This window comes from Orbicella faveolata, unplaced genomic scaffold (genome assembly GCF_042242905.1).
Source record: "Orbicella faveolata isolate gen_17 unplaced genomic scaffold, um_ofav_v1 contig_35, whole genome shotgun sequence".
Lineage (NCBI taxonomy): Eukaryota > Metazoa > Cnidaria > Anthozoa > Scleractinia > Merulinidae > Orbicella > Orbicella faveolata.
Genome location: NW_028301564.1, coordinates 1152082 through 1171214, shown reverse-complemented (window position 1 = coordinate 1171214; position 19133 = coordinate 1152082). Strand labels below are relative to the sequence as shown.

General features: G+C 38.2%; 1 protein-coding gene across 1 annotated transcript in view; it reads left to right on the top strand.

The window, feature by feature from the left end:
* The first annotated feature begins 22 nt into the window (after window positions 1-22).
* Window positions 23-19133, top strand: part of LOC110056742 (ERC protein 2-like) — a 28040-nt gene continuing 8929 nt past the window's right edge. Inside the window, exons 1-12 of the mRNA XM_020763257.2 lie at window positions 23-853; window positions 2744-3184; window positions 3351-3419; window positions 4931-4981; window positions 7490-7594; window positions 8452-8619; window positions 15784-15951; window positions 16230-16520; window positions 17050-17169; window positions 17310-17527; window positions 17977-18112; window positions 18616-18908. Coding sequence (XP_020618916.2) covers window positions 527-853; window positions 2744-3184; window positions 3351-3419; window positions 4931-4981; window positions 7490-7594; window positions 8452-8619; window positions 15784-15951; window positions 16230-16520; window positions 17050-17169; window positions 17310-17527; window positions 17977-18112; window positions 18616-18908 — 2387 coding nt within the window. The 5' untranslated portion in view covers window positions 23-526. The remainder of the gene's footprint in view (window positions 854-2743; window positions 3185-3350; window positions 3420-4930; window positions 4982-7489; window positions 7595-8451; window positions 8620-15783; window positions 15952-16229; window positions 16521-17049; window positions 17170-17309; window positions 17528-17976; window positions 18113-18615; window positions 18909-19133) is intronic.

The window sequence follows — 19133 nt, the reverse complement described above, 5'->3', positions numbered from 1 at the left end:
CTGGAAATTTGTTTGCGTTTAGTGATCCGTGGGCACTTAGAACAGTGACGAAAACTCCATCGTCGGTTACGAACCTGGCATATTTGCCATTTATTTCTGTTCTTTTGTCGAAGCGAGGACAGTTTATCTACACTTTTTCTGGAAAACCTACTCGCTGGGGAGGCGCTGAACTTCTCTTATCGAACTTTCGCCGTTTCAATCGATCGCGGCAGTGAAATGAACCGTCGAAATTGATGGTGGGTAGATATTGGAAACTGCAGTCACGGCTTATATATTTTAATTTGACAATTGGTCGCTTTAATCGCTATCTCGGCCTCCTGGATCATTGGAAGGTATTTATAGGCATAGTCTGAAATAGCGAGTGTAAATGACTGGTCGTTTATGTTGAACGAACGTTCTAAATTTTTCTGACTTATGCGGCAGCTTTTAAATATCGATATAAGTTCACCCAGTCGCTTGTGAGATTGCGTTTGGAGCAGGAGTATTGCACGGTGAAAAAGGTTTATATATCATCAATTGGTCCAGAATGTATTCATTTAACGCTGAGCTGAATCATTCCCCAAAGTTAAGCCCTGCATCAAGCGAGTCTTCAATCGGAGCTTCATCGCCCACTCCAAGTTCACCTCGCGAACCATTGAACATTGGCGACAAAACAATGGCGGAGTTACAACAAGAAAATGCACGTCTCCGGAAGGAAATTGATGCCAAAGAAACGAAGTTAAATTCTAGCATGAGAAGCATTAAAATGTTTTGGAGTCCTGAATTGAAGAAAGAAAGAGCGGCCAGAAAAGCTGAAGAGGAAAAATACGCCAGGTTAAGAGAGCAGTTTAGTGCTGTTTCCGAAGAGTCACAGGTAAGCTTGTGTTTTAAATGGTTTTGCATTTATTCTGTTGTAATTTTCCTAGTTTAGGTTCGTATCTAAATGATTGATTGTGAGAGGATAAAGTTCAAACGAAGCGAGCGGACTTGTGACTTCATCATAAACGGAAGTCCGCGAAGAATTTACTGCATACATAAATTCGTCGTGTTTAGGTTAGGCTTATATCATCATTGCGCCGAGTTTTGTCCGTGTATTGAACGTGAAAGGTAGTCGATTTATTGGCACTTGAATTTTTTCCCGAATAACATGTTATGGAATAGTGCCGAAATGTTAGAGAATGGGGTATGGTGTGCATCATTTATTATTCAACGCGAAAACAATGAAAAGCTTTGAAATTACTCCGTATGCGAGGTAATTGTTTCAGTCCTGCGACAGCTGTGTTCATCGAGCGTGGCGAATATTGTTGCTCTGTAAGTAGAGTAAATTGTGCTGAGAACAATGCAAAGTTTTTAAAGGTCATTATACACTGCAGATTGTAATTTCGCAGCTTTCTGTGGAACGGTTGAAAGATCGCACTGCCCAAGTCGCTTCAGTGACCGAGAACTGATCCACTTCTCGTACAAATGATAAGTTCATGCACGTGGAATTTTGAAATGGCTCATTTCTTGTTTTGTGATTGTACTTAACGTTTTTCACGTAATTACCTGCTTTATTCATCAAGTGGCAAACATTTCAATTTAATTGTTTCATTCCTGTGAGGACCAATACACGAAGAGGCAAAACACAACAATGACCTTCTGTGCCCCAATATACTATTATGACCTCGAGTGCTTTTCTTGCAATTGGATCTATGTTTTAAAAAAACACACACGCTGAATAGAAACCCAAGAAAATTGGCTTATTTCAGGTAGTAAAAGGGTGGTCTCGATCATGTTACAATTTATACACAAGTACTCAATTGAATGTTATTGTAAGTTACTTCTAAATCAGAACTTACATTACTTTCAGTGGTTCACTTCATTGCCATCAATCTACTCAACTGGACAATTTAACAAAAGGAAATTTAGATCTTTTGTAGTTTCTTCCATGTCAGATATATTAATGTCTGAAGGGTTGTTATCATAGTAAAAAAACAATCACTTTTGGGACTTTCCAAATTGCCACCCATACTTTAGAAATATGCAACCAGTTGTGACGAAGTCCTGTATAAGGGAGGTCTGCCATCTGACTATGAAAGCATTTTGTGTTACAATTTGGAATGGTCCAGATTTCACTATTCCATTTAACATCAAAAGCTAGTTACGTAACTTATCGGGCAGGAGTTTTTGAGACATTTTAATGAGATGGTAAGACTAGAGTATTTAGTGTCAGTTCTCGACTGATGAAAAGTTCTCAACTAACAAACACTTCTGAACAGACGTAGAGGTGCCAAGTGTTAATACATCATACCTTTTCACATTTTGGTGTGGTGAGGATAGGGGTGGGGTTGAGAAAATAGAAATTCCATGAAGATGAGCAGGCTTCAACGTATGTGAAATTCTCCTCTCTCTACTGGGAGTAAGAATCTCTCCTAGAACTACATGTATGTACAGTAATAAGGGTGGGGAATGGAGAATGCAAGACTTTGCAAGAAGGCGAGAATAGCAATGATTTTTCCTTGTGCACTTGAGACATTTAAAATTTTTAATCTGCGAGACCAAGACTTCAAAGTGTTTTAAATGCAAGTGCAAGATGTTCAGACACCAGATGTCAGCTAAGACTATCTTAACTGTAAAAAATTGAGACTGTGACACACACATATCTGAAAAAAAAACTGAGACTGTAGGACCTGTGAAATTCAACCAAAATTTTGCAAGACCAATGGTTTTTCAAGTACCATACGCCAACTCTCACAAAGTATGTTCTTGTTGGTGTTTTCTATAGCAAAGAGCAGAAAGCATTAGAGATCTGCAAGAACGGTTGCGGCAACAGGAACAGACAGATCGCCTCTCGACTGGTCATCCATCCCTCTCCTCTTCCAGCACTCTGTCTGGACATTCACAAGATGGACTTCAGCATGAGTTAGAGGTCTTGAGAGTTGAAAAAGATCGACAAGAAAATGAAACATTTATACTTCAAAGGTCACTGGAGGAATTAAGTTCTAGACTGGAAGCACAGCAGCAAGCTATCCAGGCCAAAGATGAAACTATAGCCCAGTTGATGGAAATGATACAAAGTAATAAAGGACTTGAATCTAAACAACTTGAGATGCATAAAGAACAACATAGTACTGACAAAAAGAAACTGGCAGAAGCGCTCAACCAACTTGCCAAATTACGAGAAAGCATTGACGAAAGAGACAGAGCAATTGCATCCTTACAAGAGGTACAGTATATGTACATTAGACATCATTCTTCAATATCACTTTGTGCTAACTAAATAGTACATGTATGTTTGTCAATTAACTCCTAAGAGAATTATTTTTTTTATTTTAAAGAATGGAGTAGTGCCACTGAATGCAAGAATTTACATTTTTAATTTGTTTTTATAGGAAATAGACCATGTTAAAATCAACAATGTTAATGATGAATTAAAGCAATCTGCAAACCTGCTGGCTAAGGTAAAAAACATTTTTGTGTTGTGAAGTAGAGCAATAATTGTTACTGTGTATTTCCTCTTGAATACAGTGCATTAAGCCATCAATTCGATTATGGTGTAGAAAAAGTGGGATATATACATTTTATGCACTTTGGGGGCATTGACAAGAGGTTCCCTCTGGCAAAATTGATATTGAATCTCAATCCAGATTTCTAATTCCAGGGATCCATATTTGGTTTTCTCTCCAAGTCATCAGCCGGACAAGTATGCAGATGACATACTTGTCCTGTCAACATTTTACTTGGCCATTCAATAGGCAGGAACGGGGACTGAACAACATGTAAATAGAAAATTAAATACTTTTTTATTGTTTTCACGTGACCAGTCTCTCAAAACGTCTTGTACATAGTTGTAGCAGTCGGTGGATACAGAAAATCCAGGTATAAATAAAAACCAAGCCCTCTTTGACTGTCATGAAGGCTGAAAGGAATACTTTTGCTCTTCCTGCATGCATTTGGCTTGTTTTTTCTAAGTGTTAACATTACTGAAAGGGGCATCGAATGGTCTTGCGAGCATTTGCAAGCATGCAAGCAGTGATCAAATTTGTCATGCAAGCAGCAAGCACTTTAATTAGAAAATACAGATGGCAAGCACCAAGCACTTTGTAGGACTCAGAATCTCTCTTTAACATTTTGTGTCAAGTAATTTGGCTGACACCTCCAAAACTGGATTGATAGGCGCAAAGCTAGGTAACAAGTTAAGATCTTATCGCAGTTCAACCAATCTGAGCAGCTTCTAGCCAGTTATGCCTTGTTTGATGCCAAATTACGCTGCATAACTTCACATGAGTCAGTGGGTGGATGCTCAAGGAGATCTGAAGCAAGTTTTTATCCACTAGAAGAAGCTAAATGCTAGGAGACCCCAGAATCTGAGCATGCAAGCAGTTGCAAAAATTTGCAAGCATGAGTAAGCGAGCACTCATCTAATTTTTGCGAGCAGTTTGAGTAAAGGCCAAATTTTGCGAGCACTTTTAAATTGAATGGGACCATTCGATACCCCTACTAAATGTCATATCCTGTTGAAATTTACAGCTGATGCCATTCAGCCATCTGTTTTCATAGATGCAGATGCATTGTAGAATATCTGTTTCAGCAGCTGACAAAATGAAAATTGAGCCAGTAATGATTTTGTTCAATCATGGAGAATACCACATCATGTAAGGTGATGGACCAAAATGGTTATTTTAGCAAAAGAAAGGTGCAAATCTTTTTCTGTTTTCTAAAAGTTCCAAATGGATGACAAATTGGTCAGAATGGAGGGATGGGAACTCATAAGAAAATTTAAGAAATGTGTTTTCTGGTAGAGTCAAACTAAACTCATCCAGCAGACGAGTTTTCATATTGTTTTGGTAGTCATTACGACTTTTTAGTCATCTCAGATGATCAGACAACTGTGAATATGAAGCTCTAGCCAATATTAATATTTTGTCAAGTTTCTTGAAATATTTTGAGGGACATTTTACTGCCATTTTAGGATAGCCATATTGCTGCATTGGAGTCACAGATTAATCAGCTTGAACGAGAGGTATGTACAAATAAGAGTTGCAAACAATAATAACATACATGTCTAAAATAATTAACTGTCTTAAATTATATATTAAGTTAAATATTTAATTATTGTGATGCAGTTTGTTTTGATATTGTGTGGGCATGTGCTCTGATTTACTAAGAAGCTGTTTTATTAGAGACTTAAGCATAGAAAACTGTGTTTGATTGATTGTGTATGTCTAAGCTATATATTATCATAAAACATAAAAAAGGAGGCCGAAGCCATTATTTTGTTATTGCCATAAAACATTCTGATTTGAGACCTCTTGAAATATATAGAAAACATTCACTTGTGATTAGACTACGAGTAGTCCCTCTTTCACTTAGTCCGTTGTGCATGATGTTAAAGAAAACCGCAAGAAAAAAATGGCCACATGAAATCCTGGGGGCTAGGAGTGCAAGAAAGGAGGGACTACCGCCTAAGCCAAGGAGTCTGAATTACATGTTTCTCTCACAACACAAGAACATGATTGGCTTATGTTAGGAGCGTTGACAACGCATTGTCAACATTCGAGAAATGTGTGACATCTTGCAGGAATGTTATGGAACTGGAGCAAATCAAAGCATTGGAATCGCACTCCGCAAGCCATGATGTTCTTGCAACTCTGTTTTGTTTGGCAAAGCAACCTGATTGCGAGGGTGTTGGTGATTTTGCTGCTCAACAAAATCGTCCAAGAACAATTCAGTGAATATGATGAATTCACTGCGCTTGGCCTTTCTGCCGTCCATTTGAAAGATTGAACGAAACTTTCACCGAAACCAGACATTCACCTCAAACTTTCTGCTGCTATCAGCAAGTGTTTCACCACAGTTGGATGATCTCCTATGTCAATTACCTAACGTAAATTCTCAGTTGAAACTTTGCATTTGAAATTTTCACCATCTTCTTTTTAAAACTTCTATGGCAGTTTCACTGAACAAACACTGAACAAAGATATACTTCTCGCAACATGTTTTTGCCTCACTACTTGAAGAGTAGAGTTGAGCAATTTTATTCAGGATATTTCCCCGGTTATTGACAGCAGGTGATAATAAGAGAACGTCAAGATGAGAAATCCTACACCAAAAAATCACTCGGCCGTGAAAGGTCAAACTCCCTGGCTTAGGTGGTAGTCCCTCCTTTCACGCGCTCCTCACACCCAGGATTTTGCGCGGCCATGTTTTTCTCGCAGTTTTCTTTCACATCACGCATCACTATGCGAAAGAGGGACTACTCGTAGTCTAGCCTGTGATATGTATTTTTTTTGTTAGCCATTTCTGATAATGGAAGATTTCGTAATTAAAAATATTTAATTAAAAATAAACAGTGACGATATTAAGACGTGATGTTTTAACGACAATTGGCAACAATAAAAATACAGAATTGAAAGTGTGAAAGTACATTATCAACATCTAGAATAGAATAAGGCATTGAAACAAAAGACCTTACATAACAAAGTGAACAGTTTGGTTGGGTTAGAGTCTGTTTGAGTGTTTAAGTCATTTAGTTGTTATTATTGATTAAAATTTCCCATTGTGTTCTTGAATGTCTCTTATGTTTTGTAACAGTCTAATATATATCTAAGTGGTATTTGCTTCTTTATTTGTAAATCAAAAATAGACAAGGATTACATAAAAGTATAAGTCCGAACAGTATATAAAAAAAATTGAAATATCATGAAAAATGAGGAGTCATTCTAGAATTGAATACAAATAACTTAGTACATTAATTACGTTTTCTTAAACCAGGTTTAAGTTGGAGCTTCTTGCAGGAACCTGATAGAAGACGTGATGTGTGTGTATTGATTTTAGAGCCAATATAAAAACAATCTTTTACCACAGACATTCTGCTTTCTTCAATATAATATATTAATCAACAACATATTTGATATTGTTTGTTGATTGTTAATTGGACAAGGAAATTGTCAAATGTAACAGACTGGTTACAGTATAAAAATTCATGAAATATCGTGAAAAATGAAAAGAATCATCCTAGAATTGAATAAGGATAACTTAGTACATTAAACAACTATTCTTAAGCTGGGGTTAAGTTGGCGCCTCATGCAGAAACATGGTAGACACGATGTGTGTATTGATAAAGTCAATATAAAGAAAGCATAGACATTCTGCTCTCTTCATAGTCAACAATTTTTAATATTGTTTGTTGAATTAGCTCAGTGGTTATTGCCAGTAGATCAATATTAATCCAGATGTAAATCAGTGGTAATAAATTGTTCTCTTGTTATTTCAAGGCCTCATATTCCAGTTAGCAGGAAAAAGTTAGATGAACATGCAGATATGACAAGCATTTTAATTAACTCACATTTAATATAACTTCGATATACATGTAACTGCTGGTAGTCACAGTATTGAATTCCAGAAGAATATTGTTTCTTTTAATTAAGGTAAATGCAGCTATGAAAGCTCCATCACGTATGTGATATCTGTGCAGATTTTTTTCAAAGAAACATGTGACATTTATCCACTCACCATGACTCACTTTCAGATGGAAACTCTCAAGAAGGCAGCGTCAGAAGATGACAAAAAAAGATCAGAGGATAAGAAACAAACTGATGTGTATGAGAGTCACTCAAAATTCATGAAGTCCAAGGTAAGTAGGAACATAATAAAAGAAATTATATGGACGGGAGATCTGAATTTATAAAAAGTAATAATAGTGAAAATCGTACAATACCATTTTTTTTTTTTTTTTTGTCTATGTTATTTGTTGACTGGTATTCTTACGTCAGATATTAAGTGAGAGTTAGAGTGGCAGGCTACATGACCTCAAGCCAGCTGCTTAGTTCTCAAAGCCAAGGGATCCAAGTGTTTTGCATGTATATTAAATGAAAAAGACATGTTGGCAACAGTTTTATTAAGGGTTGGGCACAGTGCAAAATGACAGGCTGTGAGGAAGATTTTGCCCCATGGTTTGACCATTCTAGAGGAAAGTTTTTCTCATAACGAAGTTCAGTTCCAAAAGGTTTTGCTCACCTGTGCGGGTGAAAACCAAAAATTTGCCCTCTTGCATGACAATGAAACCCCTGTGTGTTGGCCCAGTGGTTAGGTAGATTAGAAAACTTTATTTTACTTCAACTTAAAGATAGCAAAAACTTATACTAATATCCTCAAAGATATTGGTGCAATTTACTCAAGCATCGTCAGCCAAGCATCAAGCATCAAGCCATCTGGGTTCAAGCACTGTCTGGCGTCATTGTGTTGCTTCCTGAAAAAATCTTTCTTTCACAAAGCCAAGAAGACATAGCTATGGAAATTGGAGATACTGTAATTTTTTATGTTGGCTTGATGGGGCCTCTAGACTCAAAATTATGCAGACTTGTTCTTTGGCTAATTTTTGGCTTTTTAATTTTGAACTTTTAAGGGCTTTACCTTGACATACTGTAAACTAGTGGGTCACCAGTAATTGTGTTTCTACCCAATATAGTATTGTTTACTTTTTGTTTTAAGATTGAGTCACTTAAAGTGGATCTTGGTAAGAAAGAGGCAGCATTAACAGCATCAGAAACCAAACTTGAAACTTTAAAAGCTCATCAAGCAAACCAACAGGAGCACATTTCTGTCCTTCAGACATCTTTATCAGCAAAAGAACACCACATCAAAAATCTACAGAGTGAGGTGTGTGTCTCACGTGTACACTGTTATGACAAGGAATAAATAATAATAATAATAATTAATAATAATAACAATTATAATAATAATAATAATAATAATATAATAATAATAATAATAATTAAGAAACGATTTGGAAATACAGGAGACAAGAAATATAAGTGACGTTTCGGTGCATCTTGCGCCATTATCAAGGTTACATAATTGCTGCGGAGCGAGCGGAGCGAGCGAGCAGCAACATAATCAGGATTTAAGAAGAATATATAGAAGGGGGTACGAATTCTCGAATTCATCACTTTTTACCACAATGCATTGCAGTTAACCAGACTGCACTGCGCCACTTTTACTGGAGTGCATTGCGCCACGAACAACACGAGGATCTCTTACTCGTCGAGCCGTCGTCCTTTTTCGCGTGGATTCCACTGAGAAAGTTTGCTCTGATTTACCTGTAAAGCGATGTGAAGGAGATCGTGCTTGACTTTCACAACTCTTGCTATGCAGTATGTGAAAGTTTGTAAATCTGGACGATTAATTGTGACATCTTTATCTTAGTATGTCATTTCTTAGCAGTCTCGCCTCCTTCGCCGAATTCTTAAATGAAGAGAAATCGTCGTTACTAAAGCCTGTAGAATAATTAAAACAAACGAAAACCGTGGAACACGCTGATTTCATAAATGCTGCAATCTATTCCTTTTCATCGAAACATGACTTTAAGCTAAAGCTTGAGCATTTTCACACATCGCGGTGGACACGTTCTCGACACAGTCTGTGTTCTTCTGTCGAGTTCTAGAGATATTTAATGCGTGCCAGTACAGAATTTATAAGTTAGATTTCTGCTCCTACAATTTCCACATCTGTCGATTTTCGCGATCTGGTAAAGGGGAGGCTGATGTGTATCGTTTTATGCCCAAACATACTTCAGATCACAATGTGCTTTTTTGTCTCGATCCTTTGTCACACCTCGCCATCGATGCGTCATCATGCATGAAGTTGATGCATACAACGACAGATATTAAGTGACACCACGATTTGACACTACTTTGAGAAATAACAGTTAATGTAAGTCTTGGAACGCGCAGATAAATGAATCACGGCGTTAAATATGTCACTATCAACAGAATGTGCCGCAGCATTACTATCTTTTAGATACCCTAGGTAAAGATAAAAAGCGGTTTGTGAAGAGGCTAAGTTGAAGCGAATTTGCATAAAAGAGTGCCAAGCTAATTACATGAATACTTTAGCACAAAAAGAGTCAGACTGCACATTCAGTGTTGGTTTAAGATCTTGAATACACAGCATTTCAAATGAAATACTGTGTATTCAAGATCTTTCTTTTATATTTCTTGTCTCAATAATAATAACAATAATAATATTATTAATTAAAAAACTATTTACAATAACAATTGCATTAAAATCGTTAAACAGGGAAGCAAAATGTAGTTTACAGAAGTGAATAAGAAAACCTGAGAATTGGAATGACTTGTTTTAAATGTCACAGAAACGTAGCAAAAGTGTTTGCGGTTTGTGTTATCAATTGTACGCAAGAGGTAATTAAAAAAACAAAGGAAAATTACTCTCAAACTTAACAATACACATTCTACTATTTATGGAATCTTACCTGCCCCAGCATGAATACTACTAATAGTAAAAATACTATAATAATATTAATAATAATAATAATAATAATAATAATAATAATAATAAAAATAATAATAAAAATATGATGATGACATGTTGAATTTTTTTAGCCGAGGGATAACCCTTTACTAATAGAGAACACCTACCTAAAATTACAAAACCTAAGAATAATTTAAAAATTAGTCTATTTACAAGTTACAAAACCTAATCTGTTGTAACCAATCTCCGAACACTAGAAAAATGCATAACACCACAAACTGTGAGAGGAATAATAGTAATAGTAATAGTGATAACGATAGTGATAGTGATAGTGATAGCGATAGCGATAGTGATAGTGATAGTAAAAATAGTTAAGTAATACTAATGATGCTAATAATAATAATAGTACATGTTTCAGATGACACATCATCCATCGTCAGTTGTACAGTAAGAAATAAAATGAAAATATGCAATAAATGGGGAGATATTAACAAGAATAATTAAGGATGAAGGCACAAACTTAAAAAAGGGTAAAACTATTTAGGTAAGAAAGGAGACTAATTAATATAAAAGGGATAAATTAAGATGTTTGACTTGGGAATTTCAAGATAAGATGTTTCCCAGGTCAAACATCTTAATTTATCCCGTTCATGTTAATTAGTCTCCTTTCTTAACTTAAATAGTTTTACCCGTTTTTTGGTTCACGCCTTCATCTTCAATTATTCTTGTTGATACCTCACTTTGTTATACAATTAATTGCATATTTTCATTTTATTTCTCACTGTATAACTGACGATGGATGACGTCTCATCTGAAACATGTATTGTCTTCATCAAAAAATAAACTTCAAAAACAACATGTGGTTCATCAAAGCGATATCTTACTTCGTGCTGCTACGAAGCCTTAATAATAATAATATTAACATTAATATTAATAATAATTGAAGGGGTGAGTGCAAAACCATGCTAAGTGACGATTTGGGTGAAAAAAAAAATTTTCGCGAAAGGGCTTGAATTTTTGCATGTGGTCTTCAATGTAATAGAAAAACGCGGCCCTGTATTTTTGTCGCTGGTTTTTGCTTCGTTTTCGAGTTATAACATATCCAAAAATACTTGGCTTTTCCTAGCCATGTCTTTAGGAGTTTATTTGTTGAACAGCAAACAGGCAGACTGTTTATAGTGTATGAAGTCAAAATCAAATCTCACAGCATATATAGAGCGGAAATCTGGGAACAGATTGTTTACATCGGCTATTGTGACGTGAGCACAACACGTGAATCGATCGAGCGGCAAACGAAATACCATCGAACTAAAAAGAGATGTGCCGCATTAGAGCTCTGTCAACTAATATCTTAAGCATTGTGTTAAAGTACCTTGTGTGCCTGCCTGGTGGTTGAGAGGCATCATAAAGCCTCGATAAACCCGTAAGTCATCAGCACGTTTTAAAGAATCAAAATGTGTTCTGAAACTTCGAAGGTAGCTGATATACCGTAATCGTGTTATCGGCGTTCGAAGTCAGATCGAGCCAGGCAGCAAAGTCCAAGAGCAGTTCTTGCCCAAGAAAAATACCCTCTCGTGAGTTGTGGCCCATTTGCCAAGCGTTGCTAGTGTCAAAGTTTGGAAAGCGAGAACTGGTTTTTGAGTGATAAAATTTGTCTTGTATCGACCGCCATGTTTTCCCGCGCACGAGGTGTAAAGAGCCTTCCCGGCATGCATTGCGATCACGTTCTGCTCGCGTTTCTCGAACTGGTAACTAGATTGTTTCGGCTTTTTTCATTTAAAGATAATAATGGCCAACAAGTAGCGATCGATTGTAACATAGATCTGTGATCCAGGTTGCTTTGATTTTATTTCATATCGGCATGATTTGTAGTGTTTTGAACTTCTGGGATCAGCGGACATGCAGATGTATGGAGACCCGTACGTTGCGCAGAAGGGTTAATTTGTTAAACTGTTAGGCGGTGCGTGACATAAAGCTACGATCGCGTTTGTCGAAAAATATGTATTTATCTCGTGATTTTTAGCCATTTAAGACGTTGCTGTATTTGGAAAAGTGCTTATTTGATGTTTATTTGTTCAGTGCAGATAGTCATTGTCCCAGATAACCAAAGTAAGTTCCAGATGTTAACACTATTTTCCGGCCGCCATATTTTACCTATTTAAACCTGAAATCAACATTTTTGAGCTTATACGTTGCGTGAAATTAACATTTTGCTGTTTTCTAAGTGAAATCAACATCCTTGCCGTCACGCGTTACGTGAAATCAACATTTTGACCTATTTAGACCTGAAATCGACATTTTTGGGCTTATACGCTGCGTTAAATCAACATTTTGCTGTTTTCTAAGTGAAATCAACATCCTTGCCGTCAAGCGCTAACGTGAAATCAGCATTTTGACCTATTTAGACCTGAAATCAACATTTTTGAGCTTATACGCTGCGTGAAATTAACATTTTGCTGTTTTCTAAGCGAAATCAACATCCTTGCCGTCAAGCGCTAACGTGAAATCAGCATTTTGACCTATTTAGACCTGAAATCAACATTTTTGAGCTTATACGCTGCGTTAAATCAACATTTTGCTGTTTTCTAAGCGAAATCAACATCCTTGCCGTCAAGCGCTAACGTGAAATCAGCATTTTGACCTATTTAGACCTGAAATCAACATTTTTGAGCTTATACGCTGCGTTAAATCAACATTTTGCTGTTTTCTAAGCGAAATCAACATCCTTGCCGTCAAGCGCTAACGTGAAATCAGCATTTTGACCTATTTAGACCTGAAATCAACATTTTTGAGCTTATACGCTGCGTGAAATTAACATTTTGCTGTTTTCTAAGTGAAATCAACATCCTTGCCGTCAAGCGTTAACGTGAAATCAGCATTTTGACCTATTTAGACCTGAAATCAACATTTTTGAGCTTATACGTTGCGTGAAATCAACATTTTGCTGGTTTCTAAGTGAAATCAACAACCTTCCCGTCACGGGTTAACATGAAATCAACATTTAAACCTTTTTTGACCTGAAATCGACATTTTTGAGCTTTTACGTTGCGTGAAATTGACATTTTGCTGCTCTCTAAGAGAAATCAACATCCTTGCCGTCGCGCGTTAACATGAGTCAACGTTTTAACCACTTTTGACCTGAAATCAATAAATTTGAGCTTATATAAGTTGCGTGAAATTGACATTTTGCTGGTTTCTAAGTAAAATCAAAGTCCTTGCGGTCGCGGCGGGCCGATCCTTTGTTATAATAAACCGAGGCGAGACTTCGACTTATAACAAAGGCTTGGCTTGGTTATTATAACAAAGGGTCGGCTCTGTTTATCATAACAAAGGCCCGGCTTCGTTTATTTGAAGACCTCGGCGGGAAAAGGGCGCTAGGTATTTTAATCAAAAGTGAACTTTGTCGAAAACGCTCCAAATTTCCCATACAGTTTTGTTTAGGTATGTTTAACAATGTCCCGTAGTTTTTCCGCTAAGCTTCGCTTCGTTTTCGAGATATTGCGTATGCAGAAAAACCACTCGGTTTTCCTAGCGGCGTCTTTATAAACGAAGCAAAAACCAGCGACAAAAATACAGGACCACGTTTTTCTATTACATTGAAGACCGCATGCAAAAATTCAAGCCCTTTCGCGAAAATTTTTTTTTTCACCCAAATCGTCACTTAGCATGGTTTTGCACTCACCCCTTCAATTATTATTATAATAGTTATTGTTATAATAATAATAATAACTTGTGAAATGTTCGTGGCTAGTCTGACGCGGCGTTTCGTCTCGGCCAAGAGACTCTTCAGAGACCTTTAGAATTCAAAGGCAAACTCGTTGAGCATCACGCCCAAAGTCCCGTTCGCAAATTCTTGATGTTGACAGTCTGGCCCTCTATCGCAGAAGGATTCCCAACCGTACGTTCACGAGTTAAATTTATACAAAAGCAAACAATTGTCAAATACTTGTGAAATGTTCGTGGCTAGTCTGACGCGGCGTTTCGTCTCGGCCAAGAGACTCTTCAGAGACCTTTAGAATTCAAAGGCAAACTCGTTGAGCATCACGCCCAAAGTCCCGTTCGCAAATTCTTGATGTTGACAGTCTGGCCCTCTATCGCAGAAGGATTCCCAACCGTACGTTCACGAGTTAAATTTATACAAAAGCAAACAATTGCGATAGAGATAGAGATAGAGGGCCAGACTGTCAACATCAAGAATTTGCGAACGGGACTTTGGGCGTGATGCTCAACGAGTTTGCCTTTGAATTCTAAAGGTCTCTGAAGAGTCTCTTGGCCGAGACGAAACGCCGCGTCAGACTAGCCACGAACATTTCACAAGTATTTGACAATTGTTTGCTTTTGTATAAATTTAACTCGTGAACGTACGGTTGGGAATCCTTCTGCGATAGAGGGCCAGACTGTCAACATCAAGAATTTGCGAACGGGACTTTGGGCGTGATGCTCAACGAGTTTGCCTTTGAATTCTAAAGGTCTCTGAAGAGTCTCTTGGCCGAGACGAAACGCCGCGTCAGACTAGCCACGAACATTTCACAAGTATTTGACAATTGTTTGCTTTTGTATAAATTTAACTCGTGAACGTACGGTTGGGAATCCTTCTGCGATAGAGGGCCAGACTGTCAACATCAAGAATTTGCGAACGGGACTTTGGGCGTGATGCTCAACGAGTTTGCCTTTGAATTCTAAAGGTCTCTGAAGAGTCTCTTGGCCGAGACGAAACGCCGCGTCAGACTAGCCACGAACATTTCACAAGTATTTGACAATTGTTTGCTTTTGTATAAATTTAACTCGTGAACGTACGGTTGGGAATCCTTCTGCGATAGAGGGCCAGACTGTCAACATCAAGAATTTGCGAACGGGACTTTGGGCGTGATGCTCAACGAGTTTGCCTTTGAATTCTAAAGGTCTCTGAAGAGTCTCTTGGCCGAGACGAAACGCCGCGTCAGACTAGCCACGAACATTTCACAAGTATTTGACAATTGTTTGCTTTTGAATAATAATAACAACAATAATAATAATATTATTTTTAAAAAAATAAAACTAATTTTGTTGGGCTCATTATAATTCTTCACTAAAATTTTACATGATAATTATTTACAGCGCAAAACTATTTACAATACAAATTGTATTAAAATCGTGAAAAAAGGAAGCTAGTAAAAGTAGTTTACAGAAATGAATAAAATTGAGAAAACCTGAAAATTGGAATGACTCCCGGTATTAGTAACAATAACATAAATATTGCAGTAAATTTGGGTTTTCCAAATATCAATAGATGACACTTTTAATACCAGTTTGACATAACAAGCTTGCTTATGGAAAAAGTTGAGAGAAAAAAAAAAACGATTTTGTCAATCAGTGAATCCTCACTTCTGATAAGTAATAGCACAATAAACATTTAAGAACTGTAATTTAATAAGTCCAATTCAGGGTATGTTCGAATAATCCATGTCAGAAATTAATGTTTAATTTCAGTTTAAGCTTCTCCAAACCTTAGGAAAATAAAAACTGTTTTGTTCATGCCTGATCCTCCAATTGATTGTTTTTATTTTACGGCAGCTGGAATCTTTGCGTAGTCGATTAGATGAGAGAGAAGATCTGTTAAAACAGAAGGAGAAGAAACTTCTCTCAGTATCCTCAGAACATTCGGAGAATTCCTACGCAGTGGAGAACCTGCAGAGTGTACTAAGTACCAAGGAAAGGCAGATTACCAGTTTGAAACAAAAGGTAAGGAGGAGGTACACCTGCGGATTGTCCAAGTTACACATTTATACAATAATGGCTCGTTCCGTGAACAGCTAGCTATGATAAAGTTCTTGACAGATCGACATCATCTTCATCTACAATGCCTTTTCCTTTCTTTGTTCACTTTTCTTGGTATTTTGATAACCAAAGCTTACTACTTTCCTACTGATTTAAGAAGCTTAGTGGTAACAGGGTGACTTCTCTTCCAGTATTAGTGTTTGCTTATTGTTTTGCCATTCTTTGTTTTTTCTTCCAACTAGTGTGAATGCCTCGAAAGAGATTTACAGGAGAAAGATGCCTCCATTTCGAGCATTAAAGCTCAACTGTTTTCTGTCAAGGCTGAGCATTCCAGCTCGTCTAGTACCATCTCCAATCTGGAGGCGACCATCCGCGACAAGGAAAGACATATAGAGATATTACAGACCCAGCGGGAGCGGAGTGGGGCAGAAAATGAAGAGGAGATCAACCGGGTCAAACGAGCTAACGAAAAACTTGAAGGGAGAGTGGCTTCGCTCTCGCTCTCTCTGAGGGAGCAACTGGCTGATAAGGATGTATGTGTGATTTCGTCTGCATTTCAGCGTGCTTGCGTTATGTTCTGATACAGTGGAACCTCGATTTTACGAACTGCCTCCATATAACGAAGTTCTCGGTATAACGAACGATATTCCTCGCTCCAGTGATAGTAAAACGTGTGGAAAAGAACCCCTATACAACGAAACCTCGTTACAGCGAACATATTTTGCCAGTCCCTTGGCCCTTCATCATATCGAAGTTCCACTGTACTACATAAACAATAGCCTCCATTTGGCGCGAAAATATGCTCGGCTATTTGACCGTGGACATTATCTCTTTCGAGAAGCGAACAGCTTTCCGAGAGCGAAGCTCGAGGAAAACTGACGGGGGTATTGAGTTACGTGACGCGTTTAGACCAATCGCATGCGAGCGAATATTTTTGATGGATTATAAACCTGTATGTTCCTTAGCCAGGAACTGATAATTATAAAAACAGAGAAACGGGAAATTAGTTTTTGTATCATTCAATAATATCAGTTCGTTATATTTACTTCTTTTGCCCTGTAGGAGGACATTGCTAACCTGGAGAACCAGATTTCGTCGCTGAAGGCATCGTTACAAGACAAAACCGTCAAACTAGCGTCCTCTCAAGAAACAGTGAGACGGCTGGAGGAACAAATAAACCAGGTTTGTAGGCTAACACTGCATGTGCTCTACAACGGAGCAAACAAAGACTAACGCTCCAAAATTCAAGTTGATAATCAGCCGTTTACAAACTTTAGGAAAGTAATCAATGAACAATTTCTTGCGTTATTTTCAATCTTCAGAGAAGCAGCAATGATGATCAAGTGTCATCTGAACTGAGCAGCAAAAGACTTGAAATCTCCAAGCTAGAGAAGGACATCAGAAAACAACAGACAGATCTTAGAAGCAAGGAAAGCGATGTGAAGAGACTGCAAGAAGAGCTGAAAGAACAGAAGTGGAAAGTCCAGCAGTTGTCAGATGACTGCGAAGTTAAAGACCATAAAATCGGTGATCTTGAAAAGTGAGTTGAACACTTTGGATACTCCTTCCTGCGCTTGTTCGTTCTTTCGGTTGTTCGTTTCTTCGTTCGTTCATTTGTTCGTTTCTTCGTTCGTTCGTTTGTTTGTTCGTTCCTTTCTATCGTTTGTGCGTTTGTTCGTTCGTTTGTACGTTTGTTCGTTCGTTTGTGCGTTTGTTTGTTCGTTTGTTTGTTTTTTAGTTCGTTTTTTCGTTCCTTCGTTCCTTCGTTCTTCGTTCGTTTGTTCGTTTGTTGGTTCGTTCGTTTGTTCTTTCGCTCTTCGTTTGTTCGTTCGTTCTTCGTTCGTTTGTTCGTTCTTTCGTTCGTTCGTCTGTCCGTCTGTTCGTTTGCTCGTTCGTTCTTCTTGTCTTCGCGACTTCACAGTGCTCAGCTTATGTTAAGTATATTCCTTTTAAATGATGTTTCTCAAGTTGTTGATGTTTTGTCTTCAGGCAGCTTAGAGAACAGAGCAAGAAGTTAGTTGGAGTGAAGAGAAATCAACAACTAGAGAGAGAGAAGCAGGCTCAGCTATTAAATGAAGTCAAGAAACAAGAGGATCAGAAAGACGAGACAACTGAGTACTTCCAGGTAACCACTCAAGCTTACAGTGGCCTCATGGTTAGGACGCTCATCTCCGGATCGAGCGGTCCGGGTTCGAGCCCTGGCCTGGTACATTATGTTTTGCTCTTGGTAAAGACACTTTACTCTCACAGTGCCTCTCTCCACCCAGGTGTATAAATGGGTACCGGCGAACTTAATGCTGGGGGTAACCCTGCGATGGACTAGCATCCCATCCAGGGGGGAGTAGAAATACTCCTAGTCGCTTCATGCTACAGAAACCGAGATAAGCTCCCTCCTGATGGGCCACTTGGCTCGTACTGCAGACTTAAACATCTAGTCAAGCTTACGACAGTTTGTATTTCAGAATGAGTGTTGAGATGTGACTTTGCACTTCACCTACATGTACAAGGCGATAGCTTGCAACTTTTGTCCTATATGTAAAACATACTTTATTTTTTATCAGTGTACGTTTAGCTTTAGATGGCCATCTAGTAACACTGTAACTGACAGTTCGCTATATCGTTCAACAGAGCGAGTTACAGAAAAAAGACGAGAGGATTGCAGTACTGGAAGAAGCTCTCACTGAAAGCGTATCCATCGCCGCTGAACGGGAAGAACTGCTGGCTCAGCAGGCTCAAAACGCCGAGACAGCGACACATCGTGTGGAGGACATGGAGTCGGAAATTGAAAGAGTGCGCATAGAGACCGCTGTCACCAATACCAAGAATGCTTCCCTGGTCCTCGCTTTGAACGAAAATGATATCATTATGTCATACTACAAGTCTGAAAGACATGGAATGGTAGAACAGTTACTAGAAATGAGGTAAGAACGATTATTCTTATTTTGCTTAAGTGCAGGCGCGTGACCTCTTGGTTAGTGCGCTCGCCTCGGGATCGAGCGGTTCGCGTTCGAGCCCTGGACGGGGACATTGTGTTGTGTTCTTGGGCAAGACACTTTACTCTCACAGTGCCTCTCTCCACCCAGGTGTATAAATGGGTGCCGGCGGGGTAGGGGGGTACCGTCGAATGTAATGCTGGGAGGGTAACC